Consider the following 14,347-nt stretch of genomic DNA (forward strand, 5'->3'; position numbering starts at 1 on the left):
CTTGAAGCCTGCCTCGGAGTGCTTTCGCACATGTTCATAACCGATACGTGAGCCCGAACATTTGCTTCATCACACCTTCTAATGATTGTCGGGTCTTTCGTGGGATATGGAATGGTGAAAAATCCATGAGCTCGCTATGAGCCAATGACCAGAATAACAGCACAAACGCTGACTATTCTTTCCTTTGGAATCTCAATTTTGCTACCCTCATTCAAATGATAGCTCCAGCTTCTCAGGGAAGGTTACCCATGTGAGCAGAGCGATGTCGAATGCGACCTCAGCGAGCAAAGCATGCTCTAATACATAGTAGGTGGGAATGGGGGGTTGGCATGATCCGCCCCCAGGCAGCTAGCGACGCTAGTTTGGGCGATTGTCTCAAGCGAGTTGCAATGCTTGCATCTTTGTTGCACTGTGGCATCTGGCATCGATGGCGCCGGTGGAGTTACAGCTGAAGATGTAGGCAGGTCTCTGCAGAATTCAGCGTTGTTTTGGCAGGACTTCCGGATGCGGTGCGGGGTTTCGCTTAGTTACGTGGTGAGTTGTTTACCCAGCGACTTCGAAGCATCCCACCCGCGTGCTCCAGCTCCCGTCCACACTTCACAATCAACGCCAGCTCAGCTTGTCCATCTGCGCACACACCGTTTTCCCGCCCTCATCGCAGCTGCATCGCATTGCTTGAGCTACGCGACCGCAACCATTTCATAACACCGCCATGTCGTCCTGGCTACAGAAGCAGCGCAAGGCCGAGCTGGTCTACCTGGCCGATGAGGCCGGCTATACTGGGTACACAGCTACCACCACGCGTCAAGAGCACGAGCGCGTCCATCACTAACCGAATCAGATACGAGAACATGCTCAAGGATGACCTCGTCGCAGCCCTCGATGAACACCTGAAGAATAATTCAACGCGCCTCGTCGGCAACAACGTCTTCGCCGAATACTACGAGCGTAGCTCGTCCCCTGCGAAGAGGACCCGCGCCAATGTCCCTCTGGAATCCGACAGCGAGCCCCGCTCCACGCGCCCGCGCAGGCGCGTCACCAAGATCAAGCAGGAGCAGATCGAATCGCAGTAAGCTCGCATGACTGTTGCAACGCGTCTTGGGGGTTGGAAACGCGTCAGGACCAACGCATGAAGCTAATCATGGTCCGCGTGCAGAGATGAGGCAGAGGCTACTCCCGTGCAGGCCAAAGCACTCGCCACTCGTACTCCGCGCGCCGTCCAACGCGTTGCTGCTCAAGTCCCGCTCCCGCCATCTCCTGCTGTCGTTACCGACGCCATTGAACGCCAGACTGCCATTGTCAGGACCAAGGTCGGAGATGCCTGGACGAACTCGGGCTTCACCGATTGGGCCGAGTACATTCGTGAGGTGTTGAGCTCGGTAGTAGGCGTCGAGGCTGCTGTCGTCCTGGTCGAGGCCTTCTACCTCCAGAAGCAGGTCTTGCCGTGGTTCTACTTCTTCGACATTCCCGCCATCAGCGCGCTGGGCACCAATTCGTACCCTGTGCATTTCCCCGAGTTCTTCGCCCTCTTGACGAGCTCTTTCTGGAGCCCCTCTTTGCTCTGGGCCAACACCAGCCTGTTCATTCCGCTCGTCTTCGCCTACTTCTTCAACATAACCATCAAGACCCAGGCCAATGGTCTCTCGTCGAAGCCGGCGTATCAGGTTGACCCGCTGACCTTTAATCTGGCCAAGGCACTGGTATCGTACATGGTGTATGCTCAAGGCGTTCGTTTCTCGGGCTTGGTTGAGGATGAGACGGTTTTCACCGTTTCCAACGCTTTGCCTGGTGGCCACTCCAGTGTCTTTATTGGCGCAGGTATCGGCACGATTGTCAGCATCTACGAGGCTGTGCTCAAGAGATGAGCTAAACCAGAAGTGTGTCTTGGTTTTGTGAATACTTGTGCTTTGTTCTTGCGATTTTGAAGCTGCTTTCAAAGGCGATTGGACTCGGCGTCTCTCATCGTGCTCGTTGCAAGCCGCTGGAGGACTTGGCTAGGCGCGTACGGTGGCGTCGGACGGCGTTTGCGGAATTGTTCCCTTGAGCTATCGTCTACAGACTTGAGCAATCCATGATCATCAATGCGGTCTGGTTTTGGGAGAGTTGTGTCGAGTCCCTGGATTGGCGACGACTGTCGTTGGCGTAATTGCTAGAAGAATGCACATTCTTGCCGATTGGATGATAGCTTGGTCTGCTTGGCTGCGGGACCCTTGCAACTCCATATCGATACGGGGATGACGTAGACTCAATGCAATTACTGTCGCATGAACGCGGGCTCCGAAGATGCTGTTCTTACTGTATGTGTTTTTTTCTCACTGACGAAACACGAGGACCGGCCTGTTATCTCCGCAGAAGCGTCTTTTAGAATGGCACCAAAGATCTCCTTGACGCCGCTGTCAAGCTTGAGAGTCAGCAAGCACCAAATTCCAACGCACGACCTCACCCCCAACACCAGCATCCAGCATAGACCGTTGCTTATCTACCATTCGGCGTTCGAGCCTTCAACGGCATTGGCCTCGGCCATAGAAGCCCACCTCAGCAATGTCGATGTTGTGGTACCGCAATGGCGGTATACCATGTACTCTACGACGCATTTCCACAGCACGACTCATGAAGTCCTCTGCATCAGCAACGGACGCGCCAAGCTCTGCTTCGGCGGCGAGACCAACGACGGCAGAGTCGAGCCTGTGGTTGAGAAGGGCGATGTGATCATCGTGCCGGCTGGCGTCGGCCATCGGCTTCTGGAGGATCAGGGCGGTGGCTTCGAAATGGTGGGCAGCTATCCCAAGGGCTGCAACTGGGACATGTGCTACGGAAAGGAGGGAGAGGAGGAGAAGGTCAAAGGGATCGAGAAGCTAAGCTGGTTCGAAAGAGATCCGATTTATGGTGAGAGAGGGCCGGCGGTGGGAGCCTGAGACGGTGGGGCGGAGAGGCTGCTGCCTGAGTTTGGACTGCTGGCAGCCTAGGGCGGCATGGGCGGTGATGCGTTCAGCGGCGATGACGGAGGGAACGGCGGCGGCGCTGTGGCCGCGGTGAAAGGGGACACGCGCCACAAGCAACGAGAAATCTGCCTAAAGCCTTGCCAGGAGGTATTGTTCCGCCATGCAGTGTGAATGCAGAACATGGAATGCTTTTTGCGCGTGACTCGGAGCGTAGGCGGAGGAGTTTGCGGCGAGCTGGGGTTGCGGGCGGTAGGGCTGAGGCTGCTGTACTGTGTAGGCGGCAACCGTACCGTGGGCCGTTGAACTCGGCGGACACGCCTAGCCGCGCTGCACCTTGCAACTTCACCTCCATCCCTCTTCCTCTTTCCACCGTCGACTCCCTCGCCACCTCCACAACCGACCCCCGCCCTTGTCCTCGGTCGCCCGCACCGCGCCCGCTGCGACTACATCTCGCGCGAGCTACCCCGAGTCCGCGTGTCGCTACCGAGCTGCGCCCTGCTACCGCTTGCGCTGGGCCGCCGCACACGCGCAGCTTAGTGCTTGCATTCGCCGAACCGCACCTTTTCGGGTCGGCCTCAGCGTCTAGAGAGCAGTACCTGGACGGCAAGGGGAGCACGACCTCTCCTCCTTCGTTTGCCGCCGCCACCTCCGCCTCGCCCACTCTCCCACTCCACCGTAGCGATTGCGACTGTCCCGAGCGGCAGTCCGCCTCAGACCATCCACAATGCCATCTCCTATGCCGCCCATGCCCACCAAGGATGACTCCGCGGGCACGTACGTGTTGCCGCCTCTCCGACCTTGTGTGCACGCGCTGACTCGCTTCGCTGCAGGTGGGGATATCTCCAGGCCGGCGTGGACCGGATCATGACCGACCTACGAGAGGGTATTGATATGAAGACGTACATGGGCCTCTACACAGCGATTCACAACTTCTGTACTGCGCAGAAGGCTGTTGGCAGTGGAGGCTTCGGCACAGGCGGTGCTAGCGGCGTCAACAACCGTGGCGGTGGTAAGTTGACCCCATCTATTGAACAGCCTAGGAAAAGGGATAATGACGCAGACAAGCACACCTCCTCGGCGAGGATCTCTACAACCACCTCATCGATTATCTCAAGCACCACCTAGCCGAAGTTTACAAGAAGTCCACCGAACACGCCGACGAAGCCCTCCTCACCTTCTACATTAAAGAATGGAATCGCTACACAACCGCCGGTCAATACAACAACCACCTGTTCAGGTACCTGAACCGTCACTGGGTCAAGCGGGAGATGGATGAGGGAAAGAAGAACATCTACGACATCTATACGTTGCACCTGGTGCGGTGGAAGGAAGACATGTTCTTGGCCACACAGAAGAACGTTATGAAGTCTGTGCTGCGACTGGTGGAGAAGCAGAGGAACGGCGAGACGATCGAGCAGAACCAGATCAAGAGTGTTGTGGACTCCTTCGTGTCCCTCGGCCTGGACGAATCGGACACCACCAAGACCACCTTGGATGTGTACAAGGAATTCTTCGAGAAGCCGTTCCTCGAAGCCACTGCCGAGTACTACAAGCAGGAGTCGCGTCGCTTCCTGGCGGACAACAGCGTTGTTGACTACATGAAGAAGGCCGAGGCACGTCTGGATGAGGAGAAGGAGCGTGTTCCGCTTTACCTGCTTGACGAAATCATGGGCCCCCTCATGAAGACATGCGAGACGGTTTTGATTGCCGACCACTCACAAGCTCTTCGCGAGGAGTTCCAACTTCTTCTGGACCAGGACCGCATCGACGATTTGGCACGGATGTACAAGCTGCTTGCCCGAATTCCCCAAGGCCTCGACCCTCTTAGGACCCGTTTCGAGAATCATGTCCGGAAGGCCGGTCTATCTGCGGTTGAGAAGGTTGCTACAGACGACCTTGAGCCCAAGGTGTATGTTGAGGCACTGCTGGAAGTTCACACTCAGTACCAGGATCTCGTCAACAAGGCTTTCGCAGGCGAATCCGAATTCGTCAGGTCGCTGGACAATGCTTGCAGAGAGTTCGTCAATCGCAACAAGGTCTGCAAGTCTGGGTCCACCAAATCGCCCGAGCTTCTGGCCAAGTACACCGACCAGCTGCTGAAGAAGTCCGGTGCGAAGATGTCCGAGGAGGACGACATGGAGAAGCAGCTGTCGCAGATCATGACTATCTTCAAGTATATCGAGGATAAGGATGTATTCCAGAAGTTCTACTCACGCATGCTTGCGAAGCGCCTAGTCAACACCAACTCGGCTTCCGACGATGCTGAAACCTCCATGATCGCCAAGCTGAAGGACGCCTGCGGCTTCGAATACACGAACAAGCTGCAACGTATGTTCCAGGACATGCAGATCTCCAAGGACTTGAACTCGTCATTCAAGGAGTGGATTAGCGACACTTTCGATGATGAGGATAGGAAGACGGCTGTTGATGCCACCTACCACATCCTCGGTACTGGTTTCTGGCCGCTCAACCCTCCTACCACTCCTTTCGCTCCTCCGCAGGTCATCGTCAAGACATACGAGCGTTTCAACGCTTTCTACAATTCCAAGCACTCTGGCCGCAAGCTCGCATGGCTGTGGCAATTGTGCAAGGGTGAGATGCGCGCGAGCTACATCAAGATCCCTGGTAGCAAGGCTTCCCCCATCTTTCAGGTCTCCACTTACCAGATGGCCATCTTGTTGCTTTTCAACGACTCGGAAACTCTGAGCTACGAGGATATCGAGCAGGCAACGAAGCTTGACAGGGGAACCATGGACCCCAGCATTGCGGTCTTCCTCAAGGCGAAGGTTCTGACTATTAGCCCCGAGGGCTCCAAGCCTGAGCCTGGCACCAGCTTCACCCTCAACCAGGGCTTCAAGACCAAGAAGTTAAAGGTCAACCTGAACATCGGCATCAAGAGTGAACAGAAGCAAGAGGTTGAGGATACGCACAAGACGATTGAGGAGGACAGGAAGCTTCTTATGCAGGTAGGTTTAACCTGCTTTCTTGATGTCATTGCATTGCTAACCCAACTTTTAGTCTGCCATTGTGCGTATCATGAAGTCCAGGAAGAAGATGAAGCACCAGCAACTCGTGGGCGAAACCATCAACCAGATCCGCTCCCGCTTCACGCCCAAGGTCGCAGATATCAAGAAGTGCATCGACATCCTGCTAGAGAAAGAGTACCTGGAGCGTCTCGAGGGCGAGGAGAACGACCTGGGGTACTTGGCTTAGGTCAGCAGGCGCAAGGCTGTCTGTCAAGTATGCTTTGAGATTTTCCGCGAGCAAGAGACAAAGTCGGGTTCTGAAGAGTCGCACCGCGACGCAGCCCGGCCTGTCTGGCTATCGCCACGACCAAACACCTTCTTCTGGCGCTGGCGTTCGTACATTCCGTGTGCACACTCATGGGCAGGCGTCAGCAGGAGACGGGGGCTTCATGGATAATTCCTTGGGGAGGGGGGATGGGCCAGTCCATTATTCCTTGCATGGGGCAGGGCTTTCCCGATCCTATTTTGAATGACTTCGCAGTCAGCGTCCCCCTTCCTTTACTCTCTCCCTCGGTACTTCTTTCCTTTTCGTTTTCTTTTTTCTCTCGAGCTTCGGCCCCGGGAACGGATGGTGGGGAGGTTTTTACAATGATGCACACGGTCTGGGTAGATATGATGGTCCAAACGATCGGTATGATCCGCGGGGAGAGCAGATGGCTGACAAATGCGCCTCTCTCTCAAAAATTCGATTCCTCCTTTATTCTGCTTGTCTTGTACGTTTCATGCTGGCTGTCCTCCTGTTGAGGGAAATTTGTATTTTCTAACCATCCAGTCCCGCCCCTGTTTCCCCTCCGAATGCTATACTTCTGTCAGGGAGATAGGGAGAGAGAGAGAACCCGGAGAAGTGGGCGGCTTCATTGGAAATTCATGGCGAACCTGCCAAGATGAAAGTTCGCACCCTTTGTTTACCGGCGAGACATGCTCGTATCCGGTCGGCTTGGTTCACACAAAGCGAGAAGCGAAAAAAGGTAGAACAGGACAGGAGTTGTTGCGAGTTCGAGCAGCAAAGGGGAGGAGGGGGGTGGAAAATAAGCAAGGGGGTTATGAGACAAAAAAAAAATCGAGGGCGGAGGGCGGAGGGCGGGAGGAAGGATGCGGTGAAAGTATAGAAGCAAGTGAAATTACTTGGCTCGCTGGTTCAAGCGCGTAACCGGGTGCCGGCAGTGCTACCTACGTAAGAGTACGTGAGCCCAGGGAGGGACGAAGGCGAGATGGGTGTGGTGTGTCTATGAAGGTGGTTTCTTTTCGGTCTGTCGTCCCCTAGGCTTTGTGTCTCTTGAAATGTTTATTGCAGGGCTCGAGAAAACAGTGTCGCGTAGATGGTGTTGTTGGAGGGTCATGTCAGCCGTTGGTCATCACTGGTAAACCCTACATTTAGGTAGTCGAAGTCCATGTGATCGTATGTACTCGGCTTTGTTGTGTTTTTGCTACTACTAGAACATGTGCAGAGGACAAAGGACAAAGGACAAGGGGAGGAAGGGGGGGGAGAAGCCTTCTTGCGCACCTATGCCAAAGTCCTCTGTCGTGACGTCACCTCTGCCCCCAATTATCGACTTGTCCAGCGACGGTGCTCCATGCGGCTCGGGAGGCTTTGTGTCGCCCACCGGTCTGTCCATGCAGGATCGAGATGGCTGTGCCGCAGGCTCAAAACGGCAAATGTTGTGCCGCAGCCCAGCCGTATGCATACATCGTGCAGGGGATGAAATGGCTAGGGAGGAGCCGCGGAGAAAGAAGGCAACGGAATTAAAGGCAAACGCTCGCACGCCTAAAGCGGGGCTGGGGCAGATTGCCGCTCTGGCAGGTGTGGGTCAGATCGGGGACGGGAGCCCGCCGAAGACGGCTGTTTGGGTACGTGCGCGTGCAGTTCTGTCTCACAAGATGGTTGACAATAACGGGTGGACGTAGAGGATGGGAAAACTACGGGCCAGCTGCCTCGCAGGCACGTACATGATACCTCGTGAATTCCTCTATCGTGGCGGACGTTAGGCGGGTATAGCCGTTGAAGAGTGGGGGCAGCTGGAAGGCATGACGAGGAAAAGAAAATGAGTTATTGGATTTGGGATTTTAAATGTGCGCCTAAAGAGTCAGCTTTACATAGAAGTCTGGGGGGTCTATGCGGCGCAGTCGAATGCACACAGCCTATCAGGAGGAGGGCCAGCGCATCAGTGCGGCCATTGGTCCACACATTACCTAGCGCACTATGGGACATGATTGTCTATCCCGCTCTTTCACTTTCCGTTCACCACAGCAGTGATGTTACAGTGGAACTGTTGGCAGCATGAATTGGTACTGCATTAGTTTCCTTTCAGTCAAGGTATCTTGATGGTTGCAAGAGAGGCACATGCGCTCACATATGATGAGGTTTGTGGAAGCCGAGCCGCACTTTACATAATGTGGCTGCTGTGTTGCAGCTGAAGCTCTTCCAGACCTTGAAAGAAGACGAGAGCGGTGCAGAACAGGGTGTGACAATAATGACCGCTGTGGGCCGGCTTCCGACAAGCGTCTGGACCATGCAGGAAGCAACCATCATGGAAACCCGATTCCGAGTCATGGCTCGTGTCAAGGGACTGCACAACGAAGCTGTGCTTTTCCCACGAGAGTGGCCATGGGATAGTGAAGGGTGGAGAGAATGGTTGGGATCCGGGCGGCCTCCTGAAGTGAAATGAAAAGCCACGGCATGCGGTGGAACTGGAGGCAGCGACAGAATCGCGGAGATGTCGGATGGCCGACTATCTCTCTCAAGCTGAATAAACGCGTAAGAGATGATAAGAGAAGTTGGTAAGAAGCACTGCGTCATACGGGAATAAGGATCAAGTGAAGTGAGTGGATGGACTGGCAGCAGTGGTGGGAGGGATGTGAGCAAGCTCGTACGTAGGAGCCCCGACTTCGGGCATGCGGAAGGAGATGCGCATGACACTGAAGCCCATCACAAATGTGTACGGAGAGTTAGGGCCTATGGTTGTAAGGGCCATTGCTTTTTGGCGAGGGGTCGGTAGACCTGCCTGCCGTACATGTGGTCTGACGAGAATCCAAGCAGCCCAGTGTGTGCGGACCGCTTTTTCCTTGAGCGGGCCTCAGTGACAAGACCATGCAACTATCGTCGTTGAGCAGGGGCGGCAAGGCGCCTAATGTACATAAGCGCGCGTGAATCCAGCCACACACAGGCCGCGGAGCTGGCGGGAGCAAGGCTCATTGGCGGGGGATGCTCGGCCCGGCGGAAGTGGACGACGATGGTCTTGGATGGCTGCATTCCAGTAGTTCGCCATAGGGAGAAAGCAGTGAGATTCCGATCGGGCAATTTCAATCGCGAGCAGAAATGGAATACGACTTGTCGAAACCATAGGGAATCGCATCAACGACCCCGCAAACAGCGATTGCTATCCAGCAGTCTGTGAGTCGGAATGCGGACATTGAGCATGCCAGCGGCTTTGTCATGTGGGATGCAGTTGGAACAGATATATGTAATGCTGCTTCGCGCTGAGTGCAGCAGTTCTATATTTAGTCCAATGTCATTTGCCTTGTTCTCGAGTCAATTGAGCAAGGCCCAGATGATCATGGCGAGCCGCTGGAAACATTCAGTTCGTGGTCTTGTCAGCCTCTGAAAACACAAGGACGGAGCCTGCCGTTGTGCTGGAATCGAGTATGTGGCAGGCGCTACACTATCCTTCTGGGGCTTCAGGGAAACCGAGCGGCTGAAAACGAAGCCCCCTTTGACATCTCTTTGAAGTGGATCGTGTACGTGACAAGCAGTGCGCGAACCGCGTGGTATAAGGCGTTCGAGCGGTTTCACGCTATCTCCCTCCAGGAAAAAAAAAAGCTGTCGGCTTACCTGCACGTCGTGCATTGAGCCAGTGCGGCACAGCCAGTGCGCTAATTGCAGGTGGCGACCAGGATGAGCACCTGATTCGTCAAGCTGAGGCGGCTCACGCACTATCAAAGGATGCAGCAGGAGCCCAACCGGCACAGATGTGAGTTGCCATGGCTTGTTGGGAATGCATGGAGACAGCATGACAGCGCTTCATCCTAAATTGCGCCAGTAAGCTTGCTTTTGATGGTAAGCGTGCATCCGCAATGACGAAAACACGGCAGTGAAACGTCGCCATCATCCAAACACACACAAATCCTGCAATAACGCCCAGAAAGAAGCGCTGATAGCTATAGTTGTGGACTAGCATAGTAACAGAACGGTGAACCCCCAATGTCCTGTTCCACATGACTTTTGCAGATCTTCATAGACGTGGGGTAAAACTGAAACGAAAGAGCAATTACCTGACGAAGAAAATCCTGTCTTCTCTGAATTTTGCCGTGTTCCGCATGTCGGGACCTTCTTCAATCTTCTAACACCGCTCGGGTCGAGCCAATGGCGCACTGCCTCCGAAGCTACTGACCAAGGCTTCTAGGTTAAGCAGCTTGAGAATGCCTGTATCGATAGGTATGTCGTTTGACTGGAGAAACTTGGCCTTGCATAAATTATGCAGGCTGTGAAGATCGCGAGCATGTCTCAGTGTCCGAGATCTGGGACCCTGGAGGAACATGTCACAATGAGGTGAGGAGAGCCACGTTGCGACCACAGCGGTACAGAACCAGGAAATGCCGCCCGTCTCTCGTTAGCGTCCGGATTGACAATGCGCCCCTGCAGCTTGTGTGATACGAAAGGAAGGCGGCAAGTCCGACGCCACACAAACACCCACCCACCCACAGACACACACACATGACTGCCAGACGGACAAAGACTCGGAAGAAATGGAAGACGGAGCGGGGGCCGTCTTGCTCACAGCGGTCAAGATGCGATGCAGCTGCGTAGTACAACAACAGCTGCTACCACGCTTCTGTGTCAAGAGCTGATAGGCCAGCCAGATGCGCCCAAGGCTGCAGACGCGCTCTGCTTCTACTCACCTAAGGTACAATTCGGGGTTGGCTTACCTTTGCAAGCTGAGGGTGTCGTGGCTCCTTGCGGGCTCAGTCGGGCCAGGGCGTCGAGCATGTTTTGCTGTCATGTTCATGAAAATATTGGTGGAAGCCTAGGGTTCATAAGACAGTCCATCACCCTCGTTGTATGCCAGCCCTCCATTTGAGACGACTGGCATTTACAAGGGACAAGGTACCGACTCCATTCACTCTGATCCATTCAAAGTCCCCTGTTCCATATGAAAGTAGTGCTGAGAACGAACGCAGGCAGTTCGAGAATCTTGGACATGACGGCATTGTTGACACTCCCAAACGAGTTCCCAAACGAACTGCTGGCCGGCATCGCCGAGTATCTGCAGAAACAAGATCTCCGCAACGTGCGGCTGACGTCTCGGCTCTGGAGGGAACCGGCGGCGAGGTAGGGTATGCCCCTTCTAGGGGCGTCAGCAGCAGCAATCGTTTGCTAATGTGTGCAGATTCCTACACAACCGGGTTTATCTTTCCGACCATCATCGAGACATCAAAGTCTTCAGGAAAATCACCAGCAATACCGAATTGCGGAAATACGCTAGAGAGCTGGTGTTCGACATGAGCACATTCAATGAGGACCTCCTCAATTTCGCCTGTTTCCTGCAAATGACGGATCGGCATCCACCGAGATGTGTGCGCGACGACCAAGCACACGGAGGCCACGCCGATGATTCTGCTAGAATCCAGAATTGGCATGACATGACCGCACGCCGATGCCAAAATGATGTTGCTATGGTCCGCACCCAGCAAATTGACACTGTCACCGAGTTTTTCCAGTGGTTTGAAAAGCGAGTTCGCCGGCACATCAACAACCGCCGCACGAACGCAGCATTCAAGGCCTTTCGGGAAGCAATCCTATCAGGGTGGGAGGTCCAGCGGATCATCGTCACTAGCTTGCCCGCGGGGCCGGACCACGAGGCCCGTCCTGATAGGCCATTTCAGCAACCGGACCGTTCACCGGAATGGAGGAAATGGGAGGATAATATGCGGAACACAACGGGGCCGATCCCCTGGGAAGAGGTCCAGCCGAGAGCAAGCTGGATGACGTCTGATCGTCAGCTACCGGAAATCCTGGAGTTGGGCAACTCGGGTAGTCTTGCTGGGGTGAGTTCGCCATGTCAGCCGAGAAATACCGCCTGCCAAAGCTAACGAGCTTCCAGTGGCTGAACCAAACCCCTGGTATGAGCTGGCAAGAGTGGAGCACCAGGAATGCAAGTGGTCGGGAACCGAGATGCTTCCACGCTAAGCCGGTGGGGTCGCCATACCGGGGACTGTTGACGATCGTTCAGATCCTGCACGAGACCAAGAGGCTTGCGTCAATCTCGGAATTATCAGTGATACCAAACCGACAATACCATCCGGCTTGCTGCGATTGTGGCGAGGGCATGTCGTCGGCGATTTTCCTGACGGACGGCCCCGACATGGTACAACTGCAACAGTTGGCCAAGCACCTCAAGGTTCTTCGCCTGGTTCCTGAGGCGGTGACAGACTTGGACGAAACTCGTTTCGAGTATCCAGGGTTGCGCAGATTGCTCCAGCAGGGCAGCAAGGGTTTGGAAGAGCTGTACCTGGGGTTCGTCCACCATCAAACATTGTCCGTGGACCGTCATCTGCTCCGGGGCCTCACTTTCAACAGACTGCGGAAAGTCCATCTTTTCGACGTTCGTTTCACTGACGTGGAGCTTTTTACGTTCCTGTCCGATAACCGGCACTGCATCCGCAAGCTGATTGTGTGTTACTGCCTCATGGTGGACGAAAACGGAGCGATGCTCGATGGGGACGATGACACTGAGCCAATTGAAGCCACGGGATGGTGGTGGCCAGTGCTGGATGAGCTTCGGAGCATGGGGTGCTTTGGAGGGACGGACCTCTACATCGACTCGGTGATTCAGCAGCGGGACACATTGGAAATGGCAGGGACCCCTGAGCTCGAGGAAGGCATGTCCAGGTGGAAGACATGGACTACTGCTGGTGGTGGGTTCCCGTTAGTCGGGGGTTGTCCGAGGCAAGACCCGTCTTTGGCGGGCATGATCCCAGCCAACTATCGGGGCCAGTTGCGGTCAGCATTGCTAACCCGCCGTGAGTAATGCCGACCGAGGATGACAAGCCTGCGGTGGATGCGATCGATGGAGACTTGTCTCGGCGGAGGAGCGAGCGGACGAGAGGTGGCTGATGTGGACTCTGGACATAGTAATAAATCGCAGGTGATTGGGCGTGTTTGACCGAGAAATCAGGGCGTGAGTGCCGCGCGGGCTGCTTGTGCTTGGACGAAACAGCGGGAGGCTTGCTCCTCTGGGATTAGTGGTTGCCGCGACTGCCGCCTGCCGCTCGTTTGTTCCTGCCGCATCTTCTCCCCCAGGTCCCGGGCTCTATGACGCTGTTGCGGTCTAGATGCCAGCATCCCACGACGCCTTCTCTGCGCTGCTGCTGTGCTCTCGTCGGACTCGACCCTCTCCATGTGCACCACCCGTATACCCCGCTGATCCAAGCTGGTCCACTTCGGAGAACCACGAAATCGTGGAAATCGAACATCACTGGCTCGATTGCACTGCCGATCAGAGCCGCCGAGTCGTGGGCAGAACCCGGTACGTTCAACGTTGTACCAGTCGCCACGCTTAGCACCAGCTTCAGTTCGGACCAAGACTCTTCCATGTCAGTTCCCTCGCAGAACCAGCTCGCTTGCACACATCGAGGGTATTCGATCGTCGTCGATCGTGGTCGTCTCCTTCCCCAGAGCTCCGGCTTGAAGCTTACTCGACCATCATCTGCCAAGCCAATGCGCGAGAACCGCGACTCAACCTCAGGGGGCCATGCGCAAAGGATAACGACAACTGTTGTTTCGGCTCTTGGAACAGACTGAGGCTGCGTAGCAGTCTTCAAAGTCACCTCGTCGCCCGATCCTGCTTGCCCGATCGGCTAGGACTTCGAAGAGCCCGGATTGGGCGCCACGGATCGTGCGTGGGGCAAAGACAGACACGCTCCACAGGACGATTAACAGCCACGGAGCGTGAGACATCGTCCAAATCTTTTCACACATCGTTGAGCCACTGCACTGCTCTTATTTCGGTCGCTCAGCTTGTACTCAATTCGTTCTTGCCTCGCTCGCTTTCGACCGCTAGGCCGTCGCTACCTACCAGCTACCCCGAAACCGGTGTCATTGTCCCGTTACCGGACGAAGGATCCCTGCAGTTGAAGTATTCAGAGATCGTCTCGTTATGCCGCTGTTGTCTTCCAAGCCGTTCAACATTGCCAACAATCTGGATCAAGCCGAGTCTGTATCCGTCAGATCCCATTTTTTACCCCCTCGAACTTGTGTTTCCAGAGAGACCAGAACCCGGCGAGCCATCGTTCATCTTGACGTCTAGGGAAGAGAGAGCTGACATGGTATCTGCACAGATCGAACAGGCGACGAAGAAAGCTAAACTCTAGCATCCTAGTTCC

General features: G+C 55.1%; 4 protein-coding genes across 4 annotated transcripts; all 4 read left to right on the forward strand.

Annotated features, from left to right (window-relative positions):
• Window positions 1–712: 712 nt before the first annotated feature.
• Window positions 713–1,865, forward strand: BKCO1_2300098 (cupin-type; the record flags this gene model as incomplete). The annotated part of the gene is made up of 3 exons (XM_020273052.1): window positions 713–783; window positions 842–1,069; window positions 1,157–1,865. 3 exons carry the CDS (start codon window positions 713–715, stop codon window positions 1,863–1,865), a joined length of 1,008 nt encoding a protein of 335 aa, XP_020130607.1.
• A 501-nt stretch (window positions 1,866–2,366) lies between these two features.
• On the forward strand, window positions 2,367–2,915 carry BKCO1_2300099 (cupin domain-containing protein; the record flags this gene model as incomplete). Its single annotated transcript, XM_020273053.1, has 1 exon — window positions 2,367–2,915. The coding sequence occupies one exon, from the start codon at window positions 2,367–2,369 to the stop codon at window positions 2,913–2,915; it is 549 nt and encodes a 182-aa protein (XP_020130606.1).
• Window positions 2,916–3,666: 751 nt separating this feature from the next.
• Window positions 3,667–6,155, forward strand: BKCO1_23000100 (cullin-domain-containing protein; the record flags this gene model as incomplete). The annotated part of the gene is made up of 4 exons (XM_020272905.1): window positions 3,667–3,716; window positions 3,773–3,951; window positions 4,008–5,908; window positions 5,961–6,155. 4 exons carry the CDS (start codon window positions 3,667–3,669, stop codon window positions 6,153–6,155), a joined length of 2,325 nt encoding a protein of 774 aa, XP_020130656.1.
• A 4,960-nt stretch (window positions 6,156–11,115) lies between these two features.
• Window positions 11,116–12,993, forward strand: BKCO1_23000101 (uncharacterized protein; the record flags this gene model as incomplete). Its single annotated transcript, XM_020272906.1, has 3 exons — window positions 11,116–11,294; window positions 11,353–12,010; window positions 12,067–12,993. 3 exons carry the CDS (start codon window positions 11,116–11,118, stop codon window positions 12,991–12,993), a joined length of 1,764 nt encoding a protein of 587 aa, XP_020130657.1.
• Window positions 12,994–14,347: the final 1,354 nt, after the last annotated feature.

The sequence above is a fragment of the Diplodia corticola genome (assembly GCF_001883845.1).
Source record: "Diplodia corticola strain CBS 112549 chromosome Unknown scaffold23, whole genome shotgun sequence".
NCBI lineage: Eukaryota > Fungi > Ascomycota > Dothideomycetes > Botryosphaeriales > Botryosphaeriaceae > Diplodia > Diplodia corticola.